The 27,107-nt window shown below is 43.1% G+C and overlaps 1 protein-coding gene across 1 annotated transcript; it reads right to left on the bottom strand.

Moving 5' to 3' along the window:
- Positions 1 to 6,028: 6,028 nt before the first annotated feature.
- On the bottom strand, positions 6,029 to 6,988 carry LOC307118719 (olfactory receptor 6N1-like; the record flags this gene model as incomplete). Its single annotated transcript, XM_079804439.1, has 1 exon — positions 6,029 to 6,988. The coding sequence occupies one exon, from the start codon at positions 6,986 to 6,988 to the stop codon at positions 6,029 to 6,031; it is 960 nt and encodes a 319-aa protein (XP_079660565.1).
- Between the last annotated feature and the right edge of the window lie 20,119 nt (positions 6,989 to 27,107).

The following is a 27,107-nucleotide window of genomic DNA, read 5'->3' as shown; positions in this document are numbered from 1 at the left end:
TATTAGTTTTTCCTCCATTTTAGATCGTTCTTCACTCTTCATTCACCGGTGTTTTAAATGAACGCGATTGGCTAGCGTCTGCTCTAGGATATTTGCATAGGGTGATCTGATTGGATGACGCCTGCATTGGCGGAACCCACAATTCAGTTCGGCAACGCATGACGTCACCCATTCAAAGTAAACGAGAAGCGTTGACGCCGACGCCCCGTGTGAATGCGGAGTAAGAGATTTATGTTGCAGTGTCGTCAGCTTCCGTGATTTTAACGGGAGTGTTTGTGAGAGCGCTTACACTCGCGCTAGACCCAAGTTATGGACAGCTTCACGATCCGTCACATTCTCTGCTCCCTTTCTGTATAGTTTATTCCAGATAATATCATTTATTCATCATGCTGGTAAGATTACGCAAAGTCTTCATTTTCTAATGCATAAAAAGCATTAAAATTATTCGTAAATGTTTGTAAGATTGTTTTATCTGTGTAGTCAGAATATGACGTGCAGTTTCCCCAAACACAAAAACATTTTATGTATCTATTAATCGGCGAATCATTATTAGCCTACAAAATCAAGAGCATATCAATAAATGACAATGACTCTGTAAAGAGTTCCTGTTAATTTTATAATTTGAATAACATTAAACAGTCTGTGTAAATAAACATTTAAGCTATTTCAGATGCAGCTTCTGTTCCACCTTTGTGGTGTAAAGATGGCTTTTGTTAATGATAAAATTTTATTGGTAACAGTATTCTGATTGATTTAAGTAATTGGTCAAATTTAAGTATTTGACAAACGACAGCAAAGGTAATCATTAAAAATGGCACTTATAAATAAATAAAATGCTCTTGGAAATCAATTGCAAGGAGCCCCTTAATGGAAAAGTTAATTTCTGACCCTGGCATGGGGGAACGTCTGGCATTTGCAGTTTGTATAGGTGTAAATTGCAAGAATAAAAAAATAAAAATTCAATTTCTTGTCAAATTCGTTATCTTGTTAATGATTGATGGTTTTCAAATGAGATGAATGGTAAATACTAGGAGGCAAAGATGTTTTAAAATCTTCTTAGTTACCCAATGTTTTTATTCCAAAAGTTTGTCTCTGGCACTGCCACCTTGTAAAGTTACTGTCAGTGTCACTGGACACTTTTAATTACTTATTTATCATTGTTGCCTCCCATTGATGTGTGTTAATCCATTGCTAGGGTCAGACAGTATTTTATCTAACCGTTTTACTGGTGTGTCAGTGTTTATTTTGTATTAAACCATATAGATTTACGTTAATTAGTTAAGATAGGCTGTGATTTGACATTTGAACATGGATTTTTCTTATTTTACATGAATACACAGACATTCATGGAACGTTAGGTCCTGAATATTTTCCTAAATGTCATGGAAAAGTCATGGAAATGTATTGGTAGAAATGTGTACAAACCCTGTAAATATTTTACATTAAGTCTAGAGGTACAGTTGCAACTAGTCAGTGGGAGTATAAATATAATCAATTTACTTCTCCATCCATCCATCTTCTTCCGCTTATCCGGGGCCGGGTCGCGGGGGCAGCAGTCTAAGCCGAGATGCCCAGACTTCCCTCTCCCTAGACACTTCCTCTAGCTCTTCCGGGGGGACACCGAGGCGTTCCAAGGCCAGCCGGGAGACATAGTCCCTCCAGCGTGTCCTCGGTCTTCCCCGGGGCCTCCTCCCGGTTGGACATGCCCGAAACACCTTCCCGGGAAGGCGTTCAGGAGGCATCCGGAACAGATGCCCGAGCCACCTCAGCTGTCCCCTCTCGATGTGGAGGAGCAGCGGCTCTACTCCGAGTTCCTCCCGAGTGACTGAGCTCCTCACCCTATCTCTAAGGGAGCGCCCAGCCACCCTGCGGAGAAAGCTCATTTCGGCCGCCTGTATCCGGGATCTTGTCCTTTCGGTCATGACCCAAAGCTCATGACCATAGGTGAGAGTAGGAACGTAGATTGACCGGTAAATCGAGAGCTTCGCCTTACGGCTTAGCTCTTTCTTCACCGCGACAGACCGGTACATCGACCACATTACTGCAGAAGCTGCACCGAGCCGTCTGTCAATCTCCCGTTCCATCCTCCCCTCACTCGTGAACAAGACCCCTAGATACTTAAACTCCTCCACTTGGGGCAGGAACTCTCCACCAACCTGGAGTGGGCAAGCCACCCTTTTCCGACTGAGGACCATGGCCTCGGATTTGGAGGTGCTGATCCCCATCCCAGCCGCTTCACACTCGGCTGCAAACCGTCCCAATGCATGCTGAAGGTCCTGGTTAGAAGGGGCCAACACGACAACGTCATCCGCAAAGAGCAGAGACGAAACCGTGTGGTCCCCAAACCTGACACCCTCCGGCCCTTGGCTGCGCCTAGAAATTCTGTCCATAAAAATTATGAACAGAACCGGCGACAAAGGGCAGCCCTGCCGGAGTCCAACATGCACCGGGAACAAGTCTGACTTACTGCCGGCAATGCGGACCAAACTCCTGCTTCGGTCATACAGGGACCGGACAGCCCTCAACAAAGGACCCCGGACCCCATATTCCCCCAGCACCCTCCACAGGATGCCGCGAGGGACACAGTCGAATGCCTTCTCCAAATCCACAAAACAAATGTGGACTGGTTGGGCAAACTCCCATGAACCCTCCAGCACCCTGTAGAGGGTATAGAGCTGGTCCAGTGTTCCGCGACCAGGACGAAAACCACACTGTTCCTCCTGAATCCGAGGTTCCACTATCGGCCGGATTCTCCTCTCCAGTACCCTGGCATAGACTTTCCCGGGGAGGCTGAGAAGTGTGATCCCCCTATAGTTGGAACACACCCTCCGGTCCCCCTTCTTAAAAAGAGGGACCACCACCCCGGTCTGCCATTCCAGAGGCACTGTCCCCGACCGCCACGCGATGCTGCAGAGGCGTGTCAGCCAAGACAGCCCCACAACATCCAGAGACTTGAGGTACTCAGGGCGGATCTCATCCACCCCCGGTGCCTTGCCACCGAGGAGTTTCTTGACCACCTCGGTGACTTCAGCCCGGGTGATGGACGAGTCCTCCTCTGAGCCCCCAGCCTCTGCTTCCTCAATGGAAGACGTGACGGCGGGATTGAGGAGATCCTCGAAGTATTCCTTCCACCGTCCGACAACATCCCCAGTCGAGGTCAACAGCCGCCCATCGCCACTGTAAACAGCGTTGGTAGGGCACTGCTTCCCCCTCCTGAGGCGCCGGACGGTTTGCCAGAATCTCTTCGAGGCCAGCCGATAGTCTTTTTCCATGGCCTCACCGAACTCCTCCCAGGCCCGAGTTTTTGCCTCCACGACCACCCGGGCTGCAGTCCGTTTAGCCTGTCGGTACCTGTCAGCTGCCTCAGGAGTCCCACAAGCCAGCCAGGCCCGATAGGACTCCTTCTTCAGCTTGACGGCATCCCTTACTTCCGGTGTCCACCACCGGGTTCGGGGATTGCCGCCTCGACAGGCACCGGAGACCTTGCGTCCACAGCTCCGAGCAGCCGCTTTGACAATGGAGGTGGAGAACATGGTCCACTCGGACTCAATATCTCCAGCCTCCCTCGGGATCCGGTCGAAGCTCTGCCGGAGGCAGGAGTTGAAGATCTCTCTGACAGGAGACTCGGCCAAATGTTCCCAGCAGACCCTCACAGTACGTTTGGGTCTACCGAGTCTATCCAGCTTCCTCCCCCGCCATCGGATCCAACTCACCACCAGGTGGTGATCAGTTGACAGCTCCGCCCCTCTCTTCACCCGAGTGTCCAAGACATACGGCCGCAGATCAGATGAAACGACCACAAAGTCGATCATTGACCTACGACCTAGGGTGTCCTGGTGCCATGTGCACTGATGGACACCCTTATGCTTGAACATGGTGTTCGTTATGGACAAACTGTAACTAGCACAGAAGTCCAATAACTGAACACCACTCGGGTTCAGATCAGGGGGGCCGTTCCTCCCAATCACGCCCCTCCAGGTTTCACTGTCATTGCCCACGTGGGCGTTGAAGTCCCCCAGTAGAACGACGGAGTCCCCGGTCGGAGCACTTTCCAGCACCCCTCCTAGGGACACCAAGAAGGCCGGGTACTCCGCACTGCTGTTCGGCCCATAGGCACAAACGACAGTGAGAGACCTATCCCCGAGCCGAAGCCGCAGGGAAACGACCCTCTCGTTCACCGGGGTAAACTCCAACACATGGCAGCAGAGCTGGGGGGCTATAAGCAAACCCACACCAGCCCGCCGCCTCTCACCATGGGCAACTCCAGAGTGGTAAAGAGTCCATCCCCTCTCGAGGAGTGTGGTTCCAGAGCCCAAGCCATGCGTGGAGGTGATTCCGACTATCTCTAGTCGGAACCTCTCAACCTCACGCACAAGCTCAGGCTCTTTCCCCGCCAGCGAGGTGACATTCCATGTCCCAAGAGCCAGTTTCCGTGTCCAGGGATCGGGTCGTCTAGGCCCCCGCCTTCGACTGCTGCCCGATTCGCTTTGCACCGGCCCCTTACGGTCCCTCCCGTGAGTGGTGGGCCCACGGGAAGGTGTCCCCACGTCGCTCCTTCGGGCTGAGCCCGGCCGGACCCCGTGGGGGAAGGCCCGGCCACCAGGCGCTCGCATACGAGCCCCAACCCCAGGCCTGGCTCCAGGGTGGGGCCCCGGCTGCGCCATACCGGGCGACGTCACGGTCCTCCTTCTTTTTGTCATCATAAGGGGTTTGTGAACTGCTCTTAGTCTGACCCGTCACCTAGGACCTGTTTGCCTTGGGAGACCCTACCAGGGGCATATAGCCCCGGACAACATAGCTCCTAGGGTCATTCGGGTACTCAAACCCCTCCACCACGTTAAGGTGGCAGTCCATGGAGGTCAATTTACTTCTGTCTTTTCTAATACGGATTCTTCATTTTGTTCAGGAAGAACCAGCCACACCATATCCCACTGTGGAATGTCTGACTGGACACAGGTCTTCATTGAGAAGAATCTTGTGAAATGGAGGGATCTGAAATTTGCAGAGCAGTTGAGGTGGAGGATGGTGTTCTTTAAAAATGTATGTTTATGTTAAATAAATGCAGCGGTGTTGTGTGAAAAGTGTGTGTGGGTTTTGTTGTACTCTAACATTTTAGTAATTGTATGTTACGTACTGTAACATTTTAGTGTAATAGTATTTTACGCACTGTAACATTTTAGTGTAATTGTATTGTGAAATGTATTGCAGAAACTTGAGCTGTTTCAAAAGTGATACTGTGTTAATTTTTGAAGTCTTTATTGTAAACTGAAAAGATCTATTTACACAAATAAATATTTTACTGTAAGCTGGAACAGTGTTTGTTCAACCACTTATGCATTTGATTTGTATTTACAATTAATGATATTAAAATGCCTTTTGAATTCAATTGTTGAATGTGCATGTTATTCAAAAGGAAAATGGCCTTTAATAGTTCTTGAAGGAACATATTTGCCACAGTTAAGTTACAAATGGGCTTGTCCCTTGGGTGGTACCTTAAGGGACAAGATTTGTGCCTTTGATGAAGGTACAATATTGTACCAACAAGATTTAAAATCCTAAAGGTACATTTTGGTCCCCCATGGTACAAATCATGTCCTTTAAGGTACAAACTGGAATGGTACAAATTGGTCCCTTTATATTAAGGTACAATTCTGTCCCCCTAAAAGATACCGCCCCAGGGACAAGGGCTTGTACCTTTTATGGTACAAAATTGTACCTTTTTTTCTGCGAGTGTATGTATGTACTGTATAGTTACAAAGTAAAGTTATTATAATTATTATATTTTCAATATTACTTAAGGTGAGGAACAAAGTACAAATATGTAACAAAGTTTTTTTCTGTGGCAGCTACAGAGCAATCTCCTCTAGAAAGACTTTCTGTTGTACATTACATCTTAAATTTAATCAAATACTGTCCATTACACTACAATGTATCAATACATAATCTCTAACTTCAGCAAGAGCATCACAAAAAAACATTAAAAAGCAACATCATCACAATCAGCCATGAGAATGAAAATACAAATCTATTATGATAAAACCTTTAAATGATTTGGAGCAACTTTTTTGTGCACAAATACATCTGCTAATCGCTTCCTAATCTCTTTAGTCCTAGTGCAATAAACAGTGGGATTTATTAAGGGAGGAATTAATGAGGAAATAATTAATATTGCATTTCTCTCTGTTAAAGTAAGCACAACTCCTATTCTAGTTAGTAATCCAGAGACCATTTTCGGTGCATAATAACTAAACAAGACAATGAGATGACTCAAACAAGTGTTGATCATTTGCTTTCTGCTTGCATTATTGGAGAGTTTAGTAACACTATATGCCAGAACAGCATAAGTGCACATAATAAATGGAAACTGTCCACAGAACCACCACAGATTAATCATTGCAGGCAAGAAAAAATAGGGTTCAGGATTGACACAAGCAGCTCTTATCATGGACGGATAATCACAGAACACATATCTGATAACAGGCTGACAGTATGGGACATTGTCTACTATAGAAGTCAAAACACCCATTAGAGTGATAGTAATGAGCCAAGTCAGAAAAATGAACAGAAATGTACGTGTATTTGTTACAATACTGTGGTATCTTAAAGGAAGCCTAATCGCAATAAGACGGTCAATTGCCATTAATGTCAGAGCCATGCACTCTGTGAAATCACCAAGATGATAAAAGAACATCCTTGAGATACAAGAGTAGTATGACACAGTTTTAATCTCAGCCAGCAGCACTGAGATCATGGTTGTGCTGCAGGTAGAGGAGTACATTATGTCAACAACAGCTAGATTACAGATTAATATGTACATTGGTTTGTGTAAATGTCTGTCAGTCGAGATGATACACAGATTGATGCCGTTCCCAAGCAATATGAGCATATAGGTTATTAAGATGAGGAATCCAAGGAGCTTTTGGTTCTGCAGGTGATCAAATCCAGTGATCATAAAGCTGTCCACAATGTTCACTGTGTAATTTGCCATTTTCAGTCCACTTCTAAACAAATAGACACAAGCACATTAAAATACACTAAATACAAGGGATAAGATAAAATCAATTAAAGGCTTGATGTACTTAAATATGCACAGGAAAAAAGCTCCTGTGAAGGAAAAGATGCAGACAGCGTCTGTAATGGCAATGTGATGAAAACTGTAAAAGTTGAAGTACAGTTTCAAAAGAAATACAAAAAGAGTTTCAGTCATGTTAAAGAGTAAATATGAATAACATGTAAAACCTTTTCTATTCTAATCGGTGAATATGAAAACGGCATGCAAGAGATTCTGAGATGTTCTTCTCATCCAGTATAGACTGATGTCCTGCCTTTTATATGTTTATGGTGTGATTATGTCATGGTTTCTTAGCAGCCGTGATTAAACATGGGAGTTTGTTCAAAACACAATAGTTCATAACAGTTCAAGGCTGATTATACAAAATACATAGTTGAACACAAACCTACGATTGACAAGTTTTGTAATAAATAATTTTTTTAAGCAGTTTTTTTATTTTTGTTTTGTATATTTGTATTGACCCTGATATACTCAGACTATGATATTTACTTATTAAAAGCATCTGCAAAAATGCTTACAAATTTTTGTTCATATTTAGTGAATTAGCTCTGTGGGGAAATATGAATAATTATTCATAACTCATTATGATTATTCATTATGATTAATTATGAATATTTGAATCAGTTAAATAGATTAACTTTATGTAGCTACATTAATATTACAATCAGTTCGTCCTAAGGACGTTCAGTATTGATTATTAATTTTATTCTTAGAAAAGGATATTTTTCATGGCCACAGAAAAATAATTATTTCTTTGAATTTACCTAAGCGCCTAGAGTGCATAGCAAGATCGATCATTTAAGGGACAATATGTTTGCAGGCATGGAGAGTCAGGACCAACATATATTGTGCACAAACTTTAATAACTAAATCACGGAACAAGACTAAAACTAACAGAAGACATACATACACAATATATACATGACAAGAGGTATGGTTAAAGTGGTTGGAGGGAAAAAGGGTCAGAACAGATGGATGAAGTTATGCAGAGAGTCTAGAACCTTTGGAAGAACCACCATTAATAAACTTCTTTGTCTGAACAAAGAGTTTACAGTTTTACTAACTACACAGCGATTTCTGTTTCGTACTTTACTTGCATTTAGTCTGAGCTGTAGAAGACCGTCTGAGGTGAAATCGCAGGAGAAATTTTGTAGGTTCCCTCCGATGGCATTGACGTGGCGATCAAGTTCTTCTGTATCGATTGAAGAAGAAATTATGAGCTTGCGTGGTTGCTTCGACTCCGTTGAGGTTGCACATGGCGTGCAGTGTCTGGACCTTCTGGTCCATGGTCTTGTGAGGCCATCAGGCCCACAGGCCCAGCGTATCGTGTCCATGAGGCAGAGGGAGAAGAGAGAGAGAATCTGAGCCGTCTCTCTTTTTAAGCTCTGGGAGTAGTCACACCCTCCTGGAGTAGACTTGATCAATGAGACTGTTGGGATTTCCAAGCGGGAAATTTCTCTGAAGAGTTTATGACTCTTTGTTTCAAGCATGATTCAATTGCAGAGGAAGGAACTATTAAAGACTCTTAATTGTAATACTAATATGTTGCACAAGGATTGACATATCATATACACAATCATTCAGATTTTTACATTTCAACTTCGTAGACACCAAACATGCCATACCCATGATTTTCGTTAACCATAGTATGCAATTGTGAAACATAAATCCAACAGAGATTGAATTAACACAGACCAAACCCCTATAAAAACAAATCATGAGATGCATATATGTTCATATATTTCTCAAGTGGTTATATATAGGCTATATGAGTTTAAGATGGTGCATTTGTCCTTTTAAGAAAGAGTCTCAGCTCTCTCTGCAAATTCCTTCACGTCGTAAAATGTCTTATCTGATTGTTTCCAGGGTAACCGAGGATCCTTCTCTGCTGTGTTGAGGGAGAGTCTGTTACTAAGCACAAGCATTTAATACATATTAGTAAATGTAACCAGAGATTATGTGTCTGATTTCGCCTCAGTTCCTACAGTACACTGAAGTGTACTCTCAGTAAACTACTAGTTTAATAGTTTATACTGCAAGTAGGGGAGAGTGGGGCACAACCTAATGCGGGTTAGTTTTAACACACATGGTTTAACACTTTCCACACATGACAGGATGACGAAACTTAGTGTATTTACCAGTTGCCATATCAACACTATATAGAGAAAAAATATAGCATCAAACTTAAAAAAAGTATTTGGAAGATATCACTGAACATTTAACCACATTTAACCATAGCAAAACTATGACAAACCAGGAAACATGACAAAATAAGAACATGAAACAAAACCAAAACACACCTTGATAGATCTCCCCCTCTATGGGCGGCTCCCGACGCCCAACAAAACACAATGAACCAACAAAAGTCTAGGAGGGCGGTCTTGGGGGAGGGATGGCGGGCCAGTCCCGTGCAGGGGGACCGGACATGGACCCTGGCATAGCATGGATGGGCCTGGGAGCATGGGCGGACCTGGGCCGTGGGCGGTTCAAGGGACCATGGCGGCTCAGACAGTTTATGGGACCATGGCGGCGCAGACAGTTAATGGGACCATGGCGGTGCAGACAGTTCATGGGACCATGGCGGTGCAGAAAGTCCAGGGGACCAGAGAGGCACGGCTTCTGTGGCCTTAGCCAGGTACCTACTTCCCCCCCAAAAAATGTTCTTGGGCGGAGCTATGGGGTCATGCCCTGGAGCCATCTCTGGACACTAGTCAGGGGCTGGAGCTGTCTCTGGATGCTGGTCAGGGGCTGGAACCCTCTCTGGATGCTGGTCAGGGGCTGGAGCCTTCTCTGGATGCTGGTCACTGGTTGGAGCCCTCTCTGGATGCTGGTCAGGGGCTGGAGCCCTCTCTGGATGCTGGTCACTGGTTGAAGTCCTCTCTGGATGCTGGTCACGGGCTGGAGCCCTCTCTGGACTCTGGTCAGGGGTTGGAGCCCTCTCTGGACGCTGGTCATGGGCTGGAGCCCTCTTTGGACTCTGGTCACGGGCTGAGCCCTCTCTGGACTCTGGTTGTGAAAAGGACTCTGGACGTGGACAGGACAGGAGAGGTGGTCGCTGGAGCGGCAGGCAATGTGGGATTGTGGGGCTCCGTGCCCACAAAATCCACAGAGAATGGTGAGTCTCTTAACAGAAGGGCATGGTCAATATACTGGGTCAGAGTCCACGGCACAGTGCTATCAGGCATTAAATAAGCTTGGTGCTCATTAAGTCTAAAATGGAAAATGTCCTTGAGTGTCTTATCATTAAAATCCACCTTATCACAAAGTCCACAAAACTCCTCAACATAATTTTCCAGGGGACTATTCCCCTGACGTAAACGCAGAAGGCAAACTGCTGGGTCCATTGTTGAAGGTCTAGTATTCACATCAATATACAACACGCCCTTATGAGAAGAACATATATGTCGTTTTAACAAGAAAAAGATGTTGTTTTAACCACATAACATCTTGTTATTACGAGAAAATTATGTCATTTTAATGACATAAGATCTCGTTATTACAAGAAGACATGTAGTTAAAACGACATATCTCGTTATTACGAGAAAAAATGTTGTTAAAACAACATAACATTTCATTATTATGACATAATTGAGTGGAAAAAATAATATGTATGTGGCAGCAATGCGTCTCCGTAATAAGTCATCATCAATTTCTTTAAACTTGTTTTAGAGCGATTTGTATTTTTAAAAACATAAATTTTTCATATTTATTAACTCAGTTTAACTTTACAGGTGTTCATAAATTCTGTCAGAAAATCTATTTTTCACAACATTAATCTGTGTGGCTATCTCTTTTCATTTTAACTAATTGTCACATTATTCCTCTATCAAATAGTTAGTCTGCAGATGCCCCATATGATCATTATTGTTTCAGTACCACTTATCTCTACTGCTCTGCAGAAACCAAAATATTATATTCCTCATAACATAATTCCAGTCACACAGAAAGCCTTAAAGTCACTTACCTCTTTAACCTCTTTAACTTCTAAATTGTAGATATCATTGCTTTTGTTTTATTTCAGCTTTAACAAGGCGATAACCGACAGAGTACAATCCCTGCACTGACTCGAGCAGTCTCTCTCTCTCTTACACAAATAATCTTTTCAACAGCTTCCTAAGACTTTAACTCAGACAAACTATAATATTAAATTCATTAACCTTTAATCTTTCACAAAGTTTAGACATGTAAATGTTTAACTTTCAAATTAGAACTATTATAATCATCACAAATAAGTTATGCTATGATTTAAAAAAAAAAAGATCTTTAGTTTAAATACCTTTGTTATCCAGACCTCAGATCCTGTCCTCATCTTTAGTCACCACCATGTCTTGGAATTATCCTATGGGATATCTAATGACCTGCAGGAGTAAAACTCCTAATAGACACATTAATTCCTAATCACACAGTTTTACTGATACAAATGAATAAATTTTGTTCTGGTCTCCACAAAAGTTAATGACAATCCCCTCAGTCTCAGCCGGCTCTTAAAAGCCCTTTCCCATCATAATTCTTTTCCTCAGGGTATTCCCTGGCATTCAAAAACAAGCTATTCAGTGAATGCGGTTCTTGGGTGAGTGGTATGGAGGACATTTTTTGAGGTAGACTGCTGGATATCTCACAGCTCCCCCTGATGATGCTGCTGGCCTCACAGACATCTGCTTCACACTCATACACACCTCACATAAAATCACCCCTTTAGGAGGTGCCCACACTGTAAAAAATAATTTGTTGACTTAACTTAATATATTTTGTTATCTTTTTGCATTGTTTTTTTTTTTTTTTCGTACTTATTTGGATAAGTTATCTGAACTAATTAAATTTAGTAATGAAAACTTCCCCTTTAGTTATCTGCACCGGCGGCGCCAGGGGGGGTCTTGGGGGTGTCTCAAGACCCTCCTAAAAAACGCTTTAACCCCCATTTGACCCCCCCACCCTCTTCCTGATTAAAAAATATATATTCGGGATAAAGATTTAAAAATGTTTCTCTTCAAACTACGCAGAACAATAATAATTAATAATTTATTCGACATATAAAAAAATATAAACATAAGAATCACTGCGACGCCCCATGAACGTTTGAGCACCTTGCAGAGCCGTAACTTATGGCGGACCCTGGTGCAGCCACAAATATCATAACTAGCCTATCTATAGGCCTACTGTAATTAAGACATATATTACATTTTTTTATTAAAAACAGAAATACGGGCTTAGACTATACTCAAAGGCCGCGGAAACAGGCCAGTGGGTTCGTACGCACGTCAATACATTCCCGACGATCTTGGTTTGCTTCTTATTTATTAAATATACAGCCATTTAGTGGATGAAACCTTGATTAAAATTAAAATACAATTTATAGAAAACAAAATTCACTTTAAAGAAATGATTTCTGCAAAACAACACTCAATAAAAATTATGTCTGACCCCACTCCATGTCTCCAGACACATTGCACGTCTTTGTCACAGTGTCGGGTTTGTGTTTCCCCGGGTGACCACTAGAGGTCCTCCTCCCCCACGGTGTCATTCACTCCTAAACTACATTTCCCATCATCCTGTTCTGTCCCTCATTGATTATTGCACACAGCTGTTTCCCGTCACCTTGTTAGTATCTGTGTGTATATATACCCTGGCTGCGTTCGAAACCGCATACTCATTGAGTAGGTACTCATTTTCAATAAGTACTTACTTAACGAGCTCTAAAAGAGTAGGTACTATATTGCCTGATCTCGTTAAGTATGAATGCGAGCCTCACTTTATGCGCCATGTTGACGTTATCAACGTATCAAGCGCCACGACTTGAAAGACGAGTGACAGGTTTAATTAATCGATCTATAAATATCTTAATATTGATTAAACTTGCTAATTTTGTGGTCTTGTTGAAGAAACAGCTGCCCATTTATTTTGTGATATTAACCCATCTGACCCAGTTTTATCCTTAACAAAACCGTGATCTCTTGAATATGTTGTTCATTTCTTTATTTTATATGCAAAAAAATTCATCCACAAGCAAAATTGGCCTAAATCTCGTTTATATTTTCCTTTTTATTTTATTGCATTAGGATGAATTATTCAAAGATATATAACCTTATTATTGTTTTTTTTTCTTTGTATATAATTTATGCAAACCCATGATATTTGTTTTGTTTTATCATTATGATTGTTAAAGATACAACCATGTAATTATAAAATAAAAGATATGAGTGACAGGTGCAGTAACAGCTCAAAGCATCAGTAACTCCACAGCCAGACCTGTGCGGTTTCCCTCAGTGTCTGCACAGAGACTCTTTCAGCTGCTCAAGGATCTCACCTTTGGAGAAAACTGTTGATTTTATACTCCAAAAATATAAGTATCACTATTAAAAATTAAGATTACCCCAGAATGAATTGCTAGCCCACTAAAACACTTACAATAATAATGACAAATGCTGACCAATACTTAATTATATTCCTTTTTCGTAATTTTTTTTTTTACTGAAAATTATATTGTTTTAGTAAAACAAGCAAAATGAACCTTGTCATATGACATAGCGATGCATGAATACACACTAGACAAATGCACCCGATGTGAATACCAATTTTCAGTCAAGCAATGAATAAATGCATGAGTTAATAAAATATTTTATTTACTGACAACAATAGGAAACATGAATTAATGAGTAAAAGAATGAATAAAAGTAAACATCACAAATGAATAAGTCACCAACACATGAAACAAAGCTTTATTCAAATGTATTGTTCTAACAAACTATCACATTTACAGGCGGTGTCCCTCCTGTCCTCCTGAACCCCACAACCCTGAAGCAAGAGTTGAGAACATGTGCGGGACGAGCTGACGGCTGATGTCTGCTCCAAACATCCGTGTGCCTGCTCTCCATCAGCATGACTACTGAAAACGTTTTATAATTAATGTTGTCAGCATCCCATTTCTTGCCATATTTAATGTAATATTTTTACAATTACATGCTATTTGTATTGTAGCTTTATGACTTTTGTGGTGTAGTGGACTAAACGATGAACTGATAAGCAGAAGGTTTCCTTGAGCAAGGCTCAACCACAGAAGCTCTGTAAATGCACAGACATCAAGAATCAGAAAAGTGCTTAAATAACTCTGTTTGAAATTAAAATAAAATACAACTTAAGATTTAAATTGATGTTTTATTCATTTCTGTAGTATACTCAAAGCCTTTGATGACAGCCTTCCTTCATCACCCTCTCTCCAGTCTCCACCAGATAAACACACATGAGCTCTTCTGCCCCTGTAACATCAGACAACATTCACGTTACCTGTATCTTAAACAACACCTTGATAAAAGCATAAAAGTTTATGTGCTCAATACTACATTTAAATGTTGAGGTAGTTGCTGATGTGTTAATGTTCCTCAATTCATCAACAGTACTAATGGACAAATAAAAAAGATAACTTATGTTTAGTTACTTTATGTAGATTTATTAACATTACTGACGTTCATGTAAAGTAAGCAGTGATGACAACAGGGAACTCTACATTATAGCACACACACATCACTCTGATCAGATGTCTTTTTCATGCTGTGATGTCATCTGCAATACTTATCGAAAATGTCCCCTGTCGAATGTTAAACGCACATTTAGGAAACGTCTATAATTGCATATGGTTAAGAGTGCATTCACACCTTTTCTTTAAACAAACGTTTATCAGGTTCTTGTACACAGTTAAAGTAATGCTTTCAAGAAAACGATGATTAACAAATCTTCAGAAGTATGTGTGCTTAATGAAGCACGACTGGTGCGTTAACTATATGAAAATTAAATGTTTTACAGCTATTTAATATCTTTAATATATCAATATTTAATATATATTAATGTCTTAAAACCAACAGTTTCCTCGTCGGTTGTTAAATATGTGAAATTTAAATACAATTAACAGCCGTTCAGTTTGTTGTACTTACACTTGAAAACAGCTGCGTCTACGTCCTCCGACATGTTCGAAAATGATGATTCCCCGTGGCCTCATGGGATATTAAAGTGTCCATCGGATGCACACTTCAGAATCTGGGCGGACGCAGTAGGCCATCCGGGGATTTCTCGCCTATACGGTTTTATAAAGGTTTCGGACATACTACTCCATTCACGTACTGTTTTCTCCTACTATATATTAGGTATGTAGGCATATTCGGACGCAATTTAAGTACACGCACGTCCGAATCTCGCGAAAATTAGTTCATCCGCCCGGAAATTCTCGCCAACTCTTTAATGAATACTGAGGATTCGGACATACTATTCGCTCGCCTACTGCTTTTTACATACTATATAGTAGGGTAGTATGCGGTTTCGAACGCAGCCCCTGTTTGTTTCAGTGTTGTCACGGAGTCCTTGTTATATGTCACGTCACTGCCGAAGTCTGGGTCACTGTCTTCTTGTGTTTGTGTTTGTGTTTGTGTTTGTATTGACTATTTGGAGTTTTACCTAGTGATGGGCAGACCGAGGCTTCGTGAAGCACTGAAGCAGTTGAAGCAAATGTGCCATATTGTTTCGAAGCTTCGAATCAATCTGACACCCGTCTCTATGGCGCCATCTAGTGGTTATTTGCATGTATTGATCTGAAATACCTTGACAATGATCCATGTAAAAAAATTGTTTTTAACATCTGTCTGACAACTACATGATCTTGGTTTTGTAACCTGTAGCCTCGTCATTGTAAAGAAGTATATATATTTTGTTTGTTATACAAAATTAACATTAATAAAATAAATAAAGCCACAATGTGTCACATTTGTCACAAAACATTTTTATTCAAAAATATGAATTGCTCTGCTGTTGAAGGACTCAGCCGACTTCTTTTTTTACATATAATTTCTCCAGCCTTTGAAAAAATCCTCTCACAAGGGACACTTGTTGCTGGCATGCACAAATATTTTTTTGCAAGTACACACAAATGAGGGAAAATTACTGCTCTCTCTTTCCAATAAATTAATGGATCATGCGTTCTGGGCAAAAACGCATCTTTCAGGTACTTCTTCACTTCTACGGTTGCATCAGCTGTAGTACTGTGTGTCGTCTGGGTTTCACGGATACGACTATCAAAAAGTTCCCATAAACTGTCCTGGGTTTCTGCTGGTGTTGTTGTTGTTGATGATGATGATGATGATGGGCCTGATGTTGACATTTGTGGCTCTGAATGAAAATTAAAACAACAATTACTTACAAAGCATAAACTGACAGCATATATGAAGTATAATGGTTCATAATTATTCAGATTACCCATCTCCATAAAGTTAGATGAAGACTGAGACTGCTCACCAGGAGTTGCTGTGTTTGAACGCATCAGTGAAGCGCACTCCAGTGTGAGGTTTTTTTCAGCTTCCTGGGCGTTGGTGGAATTCCCAAAAGCCACATTTTTGAACCTTGGGTCCAGCAGTGTAGAAAGCCCCAAGGCTCTGAAGGTCTCATACTCCCCACATCTGGAGTGCAGACCGTCTTGCAGGTGTGAGCCGGTGCAAAACAGGAGAAAACCATATAAATATATATTAATCACAACAATATGACATGTATAGCCAAATAATGGGTAGAATGGTCATTGTAGCCTACCTAATTGTACAGTTGATTCTTGTGGTACATGTCCTTTTTTCTGTTTAAGCTTGTGCTGCAACATCCTGTACAGAGGTATAAGTTTTGAAGCTGACACTCTCTTTTCCTCTGACAACTCTGTTGTTGCTAGTTTAAATGGTTTCAGTATTGACAATGAATCTTCAATAATTTCATACTCCAAACTTGTCAGCGGAGCAATATCACTTTTTAAATTTGAAAGGGCAGCACCCACTGGCTCTCGTTGATCATACAAGCGGTGCATCATGTCGTATGTGCTGTTCCATCTTGTCTCAACCTCCTGGATCAGTTTCAGAGTTGGTCTGGCCATCAAACCCTGCATCTCCACAAGCTTGTCCTTTGCTTTGCAGCTGGATCTAAACAAACCCACAATCTTTCTGGCTTTCTGCCGTATGTCACTGATGACTGCCGTTTGATCTAGTGCCTTCTTCACAATCAAATTCAATGTATGGTCAAAACATGGCACATGGCGAAGTTTGAGCAGCTGGGCACTTAGGACCATGTTGGATGCATTGTCAGTCACCATACATACAACTTTGGATTGTATTCCCCACTCAGCCATTAACAAGGATTTAGCCTCCATGAGATGCTGGGCTGTGTGGGTTTGGTAAAACCTCCTTACACCCAGTACAACAGTTGGCAGCTTTGCTTCTGGTGTTATGTAGTTATTAAGGGAGGACCACATGTCAGCCGTAAGGCTAACAAATTCGGCCTTTTTTAGGTCCTCCATTGTCTTCTCCTTGGTTTTGTTGTACCTTTCGGTCACCATAGTTTTAAGCGCCCTCCAGGATGGGAGAACATAGCTTGGATCAAGCTTGTTCACAAAGGCCATGAAACCCTCATCCTCCACAACGGTGAAGGGCTGCAGATCCTTCACCACCATGTTGACAAGAGCCTCATCCAATTCCCTCTGTCTACCTTTTAAAATAAAAAGATAAAACATGAAACCATCTTTCACACAGATACAGTGAAAAAAAATATAGAGATAGTGCACTGCTATTAAAAGTACTGGTTCATTATTTGGAAACCTTTCTAAACAAACAAGTTATGTTTGGTAAAATGTATGCTCAGACAAACACAGATCAAACTGATTTTAGAACAATTAGGAAAACCAAACTGATGTCTTCACTGGCTGTCAATGGGTTAATTTGTAGGCTTATACATGTTTTCCATTTAATACAGTGGCTAAGTTTGTTAAGAGTTATATTGAAATATTCACAGTGAAGCACGATTAAAACAATTGGGAGTTGTGATTGGGACATTACTTTTTAGGGGTGGTTTACCTTTAAAACTACAGACTTTCTAAAACAGTGTCCCAACCCTTTGTGATTTTATCTGAATTATATTTCAAACAATGCATACCTTGCTTAGACGGCCCAGCAGTGTCAGTAGCAGGTCTAGGTACAGTGGGAATGTTACCATCCTCTGCACCCTCCAAAATGGCAGGATGAGTGCTCCTCAAATGGCGCATCATGGATGATGTATTGTTGCAGAAGGCTAGCTGCCTATCACAATACACACATCTCACTTTATTTGGTGTTTCCAAATGGAAATGCTCCCACACCACAGATGTACGGCATCTCTTGCGTGGAGCCTCCATTTTGATATATTCTATTAATATATCTATCTATATATCACCTATGAATCTATATCTATATAATTCTATATATCTAACTTATGCTGTGCTATCTATCTGTCACTATCTAACTTAGCTTATACGAATGTGTCACTATATCTATCCTAACTATATGTCACTGTCTATACCTATCAGTCAATATATCTAATTTAAATCTAGCCTAAATATAACTAACCAAAGCGCACTATAAATCTCACTGCTATCACAAAATCACTGCTATCATAAAATCACTGCTATCACAAAATCACTCTCCTCTCACAAAAACCCACGAGGTGAACATGGATTAACTTCACTTTTAAACTGTGGGGAATTAGTTTCATACAGATGTGTGACTGTGTGATTTGTTCCCGCCCCCTTTAATCAACGCAGTTTCGACAGGCGCCACCTGATGAAACACTTTGAAGCTTCATTTAGCCATAGTCACGTGACATGGGTGTTTCGAATCACAGTTCGGAGCAGTGTTTCGTAACATCTGCGCTTCGGGATCTCGGCAAAGCCCCGAAACATCTGTTTCGCGTCTGCCATCCCTAGTTTTACCCTTGCCTGGACTGGTTTTGTGAGTACGGATTACCCTAATAAAGATACTGCAAATGGATCTTACTGTTTCCTGTGTGTGTGTCGTGACAGAAGGACTCCGTCATGCATAGGTCCAGCAGTGTGGGTTTTCATGTCTCTTCCCCAGCCACCGAGAGGGAGAGGAGGAGGCATGCTCAGTCTGGAGAAGTTCCGGCTCGTATGAACATTTTCGAGTGTTTTGCGCTGTGGGCCCGAATCACTGAGGAGACCACTAGGCTCCCTGTGAATTCCGAAGAGACAGCAGCGTCGACTCGCTCTCGAAGACAGCGGGGGAGAAGGAAGACTCCCTCCGTGGCCTGTTCCGGTGGTCCCTGTTCCGGTGTTCCCAGTTCCGGTGGTCCCAGTTCGGGTGGTCCCGAGTCCGGTGGACCCAGTTCCGGAGGTTCCGAAACAAAGGAGGAGAAGGAAGACTCCCTCCGTGACTGTTCCGGTGGTCCCAGTTCCGGTGGATCGTGTTCCGCTGGTCCCAGTTCCAGTGGATCGTGTTCTGGTGGTCCCTGTTCCGGTGGATCGTGTTCCGGTAGTCCCAGTCCCGGTGGTCCCTGTTCCGGTGGTCCCTGTTCCGGTGGATCGTGTTCCGGTGGTCCCTGTTCTGGTGGTCCCTGTTCCGGTGGATCGTGTTCCGGTGGTCCCTGTTCCGGTGGATCGTGTTCCGGTGGTCCCGAGTGTTCCGGCGGATCCAGATCCGGTGGTACCGAGTCTGGTGGTCCCGATTCCTGACACGGCCTGGAGGGCTGTGATGGGGTTCTTTGTGGCGGCAGTCCTGCATGCCTGGGAGAAACACAGGGTTTTCTCTGGAGTGGTCCCAGTGCCGGTTGTCCCGAGTTTGGTAGTCCCGAGTCCTGACACTGCTTAGAGGGCTGTGATGGGGTTCTTCGTGGCGGCAGTCCTACGTGCCTGGGAGGAGCACAGGGTTTCCTCTGGAGTGGTCCCAGTCCCGGTGGTCCCTGTTCCGGTGGTCCTTGTTCTGGTGGTACCGATTCCGGTGGTCCCAAGCCCAGAGACCATCTCGGAGGTTCCTGCCGTGTCCGACGCGTCACCCTGGCCTCCCGAACTCTGCGGGCCGCCCTGGCCTCCCGAACTCTGCGGGCCGCCCTGGCCTCCCGAACTCTGCGGGCCGCCCTGGCCTCCCGAATTCTGCGGGCCGCCCTGGCCTCCCGAACTCTGCGGGCCGCCCTGGCCTCCCGAACTCTGCGGGCCGCTCTGGCCTCCTGAACTCTGCGGGCCGCCCTGGCTGCCTGAGGGGGAGTCTTCGTCCTGGCCGCCCGATGGACTGTCGGTTTCGCTCTGGCCGCCGGTTAAGCCGACACCCCCTGTTCCTGTTCCCCTTCATGGACCTGCCCCCCCATCCCTCCCCCTGATCCTCCACCGTTCCACCTCCCTCCTGGACTTTTGTTCTGTAGTTGTGTCTTGGAGCGTCTGGTAGCCGCTCCATAGAGGGGGGGGGGGGGGGGGTATGTCTCATTGTCGGGTTTGTGTTTCCCCGGGTGACCACTAGAGGTCCTCCTCCCCCACGGTGTCATTCACTCCTAAACTACATTTCCCATCATCCTGTTGTCACTCATTGATTATTGCACACAGCTGTTTCCCGTCACCTTGTTAGTATCTGTGTGTATATATACCCTGTTTGTTTTAGTGTTTCCTTGTTATATGTCACGTCACTACCGAAGTCTGGGTCACTGTCTTCTTGTGTTTGTGCTTGTGTTTGGATTGACTATTTGGAGTTTTACCCTTGCCTGGACTGGTTTTGTGAGTACGGATTACCCTAATAAAGATACTGCAAATGGATCCTACTGTTTCCTGTGTGTGTGTGTCGTGACAGTCTTATAGCCTATCTTGGGCTACTCATGCTGCTCACTTTTCATCATCAACATATGAAATTAAAACAATAACATAATAGGCTAATATTTAAACATATAGCCTAGCTATGAATCTAAATAGGCTACGTTTGCATGTAGCCTACTCCACTCCAAACGCTTCAAAAATGTATTTTGTTTATTAAACGCAACGTTTTTAAATTTCAAATTTAATTTCTAAATTCAGTTCATATTTCCAACAAACGAAATTCCGAGCCAAAATAACGAAGTGGTAAAAAAAACTGCAAAAATGATAAATATTAAAGAATTCGCGGGCGCTTTCATCGGCATGAGTAAGATATATAAGACGGCTATAAGACGCGCAATATGTCTGGCGACATGGAGTGGGGTCAGACATGATTTTTATTAAGTGTTGTTTTGCAGAAATCATTTCTTTAAAGTGAATTTCGTTTTCTATTAATTGTATTTTAATTTTGATCAAGGTTTCATAAACTAATTGCCTGTAGCCTATATTTGATAAATAAGAAGCAAAATAAGAACGCCGGGAATGGATTGACGTGCGTAACGAACCCACTGGCCTGTTTCCGCGGCCTTTGAGTATTGCTGAAAGCGTCTCTCTTTTTAATACATTTCTAGAATATATGTATTACAGTATAACATACAATATATTACAGTAGGCATATTATAGATAGTTATGATATTTGTGCACCGGGGTCCGTGATTTCAAGGTTAAAGTTATGTCACTGATGCTAACATGAGCGGTCCATGGCACCTGCTACCCGTGGCTGTTAAGAACTGTAGGCTACATCAATAAATTACAATACTTTCGTGCTATGGGCACTGCCACTGATACAGGCAGCGGAAGAGCCTATTTTACGCTGAGCTTGCTTCTGCTTATTAGACATGGAAGTGTGACAAATGCACATGGGCTATATGAATTCTCTAATGTGGATACAGGCATATGTTGTAGACATCACATAATAATAATAATAAACAAATACACAACTTCTAATAAAAAAACCCTCAAATTTGCCAGGCCTACACACGTAGCCTATAGACAAGCTACAATAATAATAAATAATAAGTTTATTTTATTTAGCGCCTTTCTCAAACCCAAGGTCGCTTAACATAGCAGAAGGAGGCATAGCAACAAACAGACAAACAAAATAATATCAATAACAATACAACAAAATAAGCTGTGTATGGAGCTATGTGTTGGGTGTAGAAGAGAAGTGATCATTAAACAAAAAGGTCTTGAGATGTGCTTTGAAGAGGGGAAGAGATGGACAGTCACGAAGAGGTTGGGGGAGGGAGTTCCAGAATTTGGGGGCCAAGGCACTAAAGGACCTGCCACCCAGAGTGGAGAGTCTGGTACGGGGGATGACTAGGCGGTTTTGATCAGAGGATCTGAGTGAGCGGGAGGGAGTATAAGGGGTCAAGAGGTCGCAGATGTATGGGGGAGCAAGGTTGTGGAGTGCTTTGAAAGTGAGTAGTAGTACTTTGTATTTAATCCGAGACCGAACTGGTAGCCAATGAAGTTGATGGAGAATGGGGGTGATGTGTGCTGATCGTTTGGTATGGGTGAGGAGCCTGGCTGCAGAGTTTTGAATGTATTGTAATCTTTGAAGGGATTTAGAGGAGAGACCAAGGAAGAGTGAGTTGCAGTAATCTAGACGGGACATAATGAATGAGTGGACCAAAGTCTGTGCATCACTAACAGAGAGGAAGGGGCGGAGGCGGGCAATGTTGCGGAGGTGAAAGAAGTCTTAGTGAGTGATTTGATATGGTGGTCAAAGGTGAGGGTTGAATCAAGGTGAATGCCAAGGTTTTTGACAACCGGGGTGGAGTGGAAAAGTGAACCATCAATGTTAAGAATGACAGTTTGAGGTTTGGAGAGCATGCTTTTGGGGCCAATCAGCAGAATTTCTGTTTTATCTGTATTGAGTTTGAGAAAGTTGTTTTGCATCCAGGATTTTAAATCAGAAAGGCAGTCAGTGAGGGAGCGTGGTGGGGGGTCAGAGGGAGAGGTAGTGGTAAGATAGAGTTGAATGTCATCTGCATAGCAGTGGAAATTTAGACCGTGTCTGCGGATGATCTGGCCAAGAGGGAGGATGTATATGAGAAAGAGGAGGGGCCCAAGAACAGAACCCTGGGGGACACCACGAGTGACTGGAGACTTGGTAGACTGATGTGGACCAAGTGTGACAAACTGTTTTCTGTTAGTGAGGTATGACTGAAACCAATTGAGGGCTGTGCCAGAAACACCAATAGCAGACAGACGGGAGATTAGAACACTGTGGTTGATGGTATCAAAAGCAGCACTAAGGTCAAGGAGGATGAGAATGTTAAATGAACCAGAGTCAGCGGACAGGAGGAGGTCGTTAACTATGCGTAGTAGGGCAGTCTCTGTACTGTGACATGAACGGAAGCCTGATTGAAAAGGGTCATACAGGTCGTGGTTGTTAAGAAAGGTGTGTAATTGTGACGCCACCACTCTTTCCAGTACCTTGGCCAAGAAGGGTAGGTTGGAGATAGGGCGGTAGTTTGACAGTGATGTTGAGTCGGAATCAGGTTTTTTTTTTAGAATGGGTGTAACTGCAGCAGTCTTGAGAGCAGCAGGCACAACACCAGAGTTGAGGCAGGTATTTACAATCAGTGTAATGGGTTTAGATAGGAATGTGGCACAGGCCTTAAGTAGAGGGGTCGGGACAGGGTCAAGCTGACATGATGAGGAATTTGACTTAGTAATGATGTCAGTGATAGTGAGGGAGTCAATAGTGATGAAATGGGAGAGCTGAGGGCCCATAGAGGGTGGAGAAGAAGAGAGAGTAATAGCAGTGGAGTTGAAGGAGTGGTAAATTTGGCTAATTTTATCTTCAAAGAAGTGTAAGAAGGCCTGGCACTGCTCCGGGGTCTTAGGACAGGCAATGACAAGTGGTTTGAGGAGTTTGTCTACGGTCCTGAATAGAGTTTTTGGCCTGGACATGGAGGAGGTTATGAGAGAAGAGTAATAGTTTGAGCGGGCAGCATTGAGGGCATCCCTATATGTCTGAGTATGTTCGGTGTAGAGCATGGAGTGAATTTTAAGGCCAGTTTTCTTATATAGCCGTTCAAGACGGCGGCCAGCGGCTTTTATTTGCCTGAGCTCTGGGGTGAACCAGGGGCATTTACAGTTTGCTGGTACAAGCCTAGTCCTGACAGGGGCTAAGCTATCAAGCAGGCTGGTCAATGTGCCATTGTACATGGCAACCAGGTTATCTGGGGACGAGAGCTCGTCTAGGTCAAACAGCGGCGAGGCCTGTATAGCGGCAGCAAGTATGCTGTGGTCAATTGACCTGATGTTACGACCTGTGATAGTTGTTTTCTCAGAGGAGGGGGGAGGAATGATCATATGAAAACAGCATTCAATGAGCTTATGATCAGAGACACCAGAAATGGAACCAGAGACAGAGATGTCATTCAGACCAGAAGAGCAGAGCAGATCCAGAGTGTGGCCATGGGTGTGAGTAGGAAAGTCCACATGCTGTGTCAAACTAAAACAGTCCAATACAGAGTTAAACTCCGAGGTGTAAGAACAATTAGTATCCACATGAATGTTAAAATCCCCTAACATAATCATAGCAGAACAAAGAGATGAAATAACAGTGAGCAGTTCATTCAGTTCAGACAAAAAATTTGCAGACAGTTTGGGGGGGCGGTAGATTAGCAGTAGTAATAGTGGTAGGGTAGAAACAACCTTTACAGCAATGTATTCAAAAGATGTCACTTCAAATGGCCTTAGTTCTTTAACAGTTAGATCAGCGCGGTAAACTACAGCCAACCCGCCCCCTCTCCCTACAGATCTGGGTTTGGATATGTAGCAGTAGCCTGGGGGAGTCAGCATATTCAAATTAATACAATCACCAGGTTGTTGCCAGGTCTCTGAGAGACAAAACAAGTTACATTTTTTGTCAAGGATGAGATCATTTATTAGGGCCGTTTTGTTTGTGATTGAGCGCGCATTTAGGTGACCAATATTAAAGTTCTGACGTGACGACGAGGCAGGAGCAGGCAGTCTGGGGGGGCGACGGAGGTTGTCAAAGTTAATTCCCCTGTTCTTTAGCTGGGGTCGTCGACAACAGTCAGGCGTGTATGTAGTTGGAATTTGAGCATCATGTCTATAGATGAAAGTCGGACCTCTTTTGGAGCGATGAATATAACGTGGACGACGAGTAATTCCAAGTGAGCTGCAGAGGTTATACAGCGTCGGGTGCAGGGGAACGTAGCAGCGAAAAAGTTTGAGAGTAGCAGGGGTGTAAACAAGCTCCATTGCTAAATTACAGAAAGCACACAGCCACAACACAAAGCAAGCTGAAAGGATTTTAATCCAGCTGCCAGCGGAAAACATGACTTCGACACAGTAAAGTTGTCACAAGCGACACAGCAACACCGCACTAATGCTACATGTTAGCCAACCAAGCTCACAACACAACCCAGTCCAAAGTGTAATCAGCGCATTTTAGTACGCCAACCATAGAATAGACTGGGGACAACAACGGGACAAGAGGGTAGCAACACACTCACCGCTGAAGTAGTCAATGTGAGGGGAGAGAGGAAGAGAGCTCATGCAGGGGAAACGCAGGTGTGCCGGGCAGTAGCAGACAGAACTGGAGAAGCAAGTGTTTAGCAAAGTTTGTAGCAATAATCCACGAATTGACAGCAGCAAAGCAACAATGCTCCAGCGACAGGGCAGGAGAATTCAGCAAACACCAGGGCAGCAAGTTTGTGAAAAGTTTGTAGCAGTTTGTAGCAAAAGTTTGTAGCAAAGTTTGTAGCAATAATCCACGAATTGACAGCAGCAAAGCAACAATGCTCCAGCGACAGGGCAGGAGAATTCAGCAAACACCAGGGGAGCAAGTTTGTAGAAAAGTTTGTAGCAGTTTGTAGCAAAAGTTTGTAGCAAAGTTTGTAGCAATAATCCACGAATTGACAGCAGCAAAGCAACAATGCTCCAGCGACAGGGCAGGAAGATTCTGCAGACACCAGGAATATGGTAGGCTAATCCACGGGGGTGAATCGACACAGAGAAATCCAGCAGGGAAGGAGAGACACCCGGTGAGTAGCGGCAGACACACACGCACAGCGTTCACTCAACCGGAAACGATTAGGACTACAGCCACTAGATGACCAATACCATAAATGAAGGAGTAGGCTATAAGTTGTTACGCTGCTATAGACCTAAGGGGAAAATCCAAACTTCACAGTCTATTCATCATCAAACTAAAAATGCAGTCAACTAAATCGAAAAAGTTATTTGGTTCAATTTATATTATTGTTGTTCCCTTTCAAGAGAACTACCATTGCATCGATGACGCTATGGGAACGCAATGCGTGAAAAAGTCATGAAGCACATGTCAAATCAGTCCAATGGTGAGACGAGACGTCAGAGCGGGTGACGTCACGAACCAGGAAGCTATATAGCCTGCCCAAAACAAAGCCGCGCTAGCTTTTTGAGTCTTCAGTAGCGCTCTGTGATATCTGTTCAGTGTTTTTTCTAGTTCAGTAAAATAAAGCTAATCAAAAACACTATGGCGGACAAGCAGCATTTTAGAGTGTGTGTGCACCAGAGCATGTGAGCGGAGCGGAGCGGAGCGGAGAGCGTAGCGGTAATATTTCCTCCAGAGCGGTGAGCGCCTTTCTGAAGATTCCGCTCAACTCGCTCAACTCGCTCAACCCAGAATGCCCTTTGGCGATTTGCTAGATCTAGAATCTGTGAAATAGCTAAGCAATAGTGGAGCAATAGGTTATGGAGTTCAAATATTGTTTTAATGAAGTTGCGAGCCTTATACATAAATGCACAAAGTTAAGAACGAGCAGGGAGAAGAAATTGAAAGGGAGTGTGGAGAGATTGTGAGAGTTAGCTAAGATATTGGAATGTAAAGCGACACACTGCCAGAAAGCACGAGGATGTGCTACGCAAACATGGCAGTGCAGCAAAAGGTGAGCTATATATCATTCGATAATAAATTAATAGATAAATAGGTAAGGCACGGTAGGTCTGTCGTGTATACGGAGCCCTGCTCTTTTTACATGCAGACAAAAATATATCATGGTCATTGGCCACAAATTAATATTTTTTTCCCATGAATTAAGAATTTGTTTTCTCATTTCTAAATCGTAGCCACAAATTAAATTCGTTCCCACAACTTCTTAATTCGTTCTCCCTGGTTAAGTAAATCGTGGCCACGTTGAACTAATTCGTTCTCCAATGTTATTAAAACTATAGGGAACGGATTATTACAATATGGCCACAATCTAATTAAAATGAGGAAACAAATTATTAAAACATGCTGACGGGTGGTAATGAATTGTTAATTCGTTATGCAATCATGGAAAGCAATTATATATTTTTTTGCACTCTGCGCAAAAGTTCAGTTAAGTATTT

This window comes from Gobio gobio, assembly GCF_949357685.1.
Source record: "Gobio gobio genome assembly, chromosome: 22".
Lineage (NCBI taxonomy): Eukaryota > Metazoa > Chordata > Actinopteri > Cypriniformes > Gobionidae > Gobio > Gobio gobio.
The sequence above is the reverse complement of the archived record's forward strand: the minus strand, read 5'-3'. Positions and strand labels throughout refer to the sequence as shown.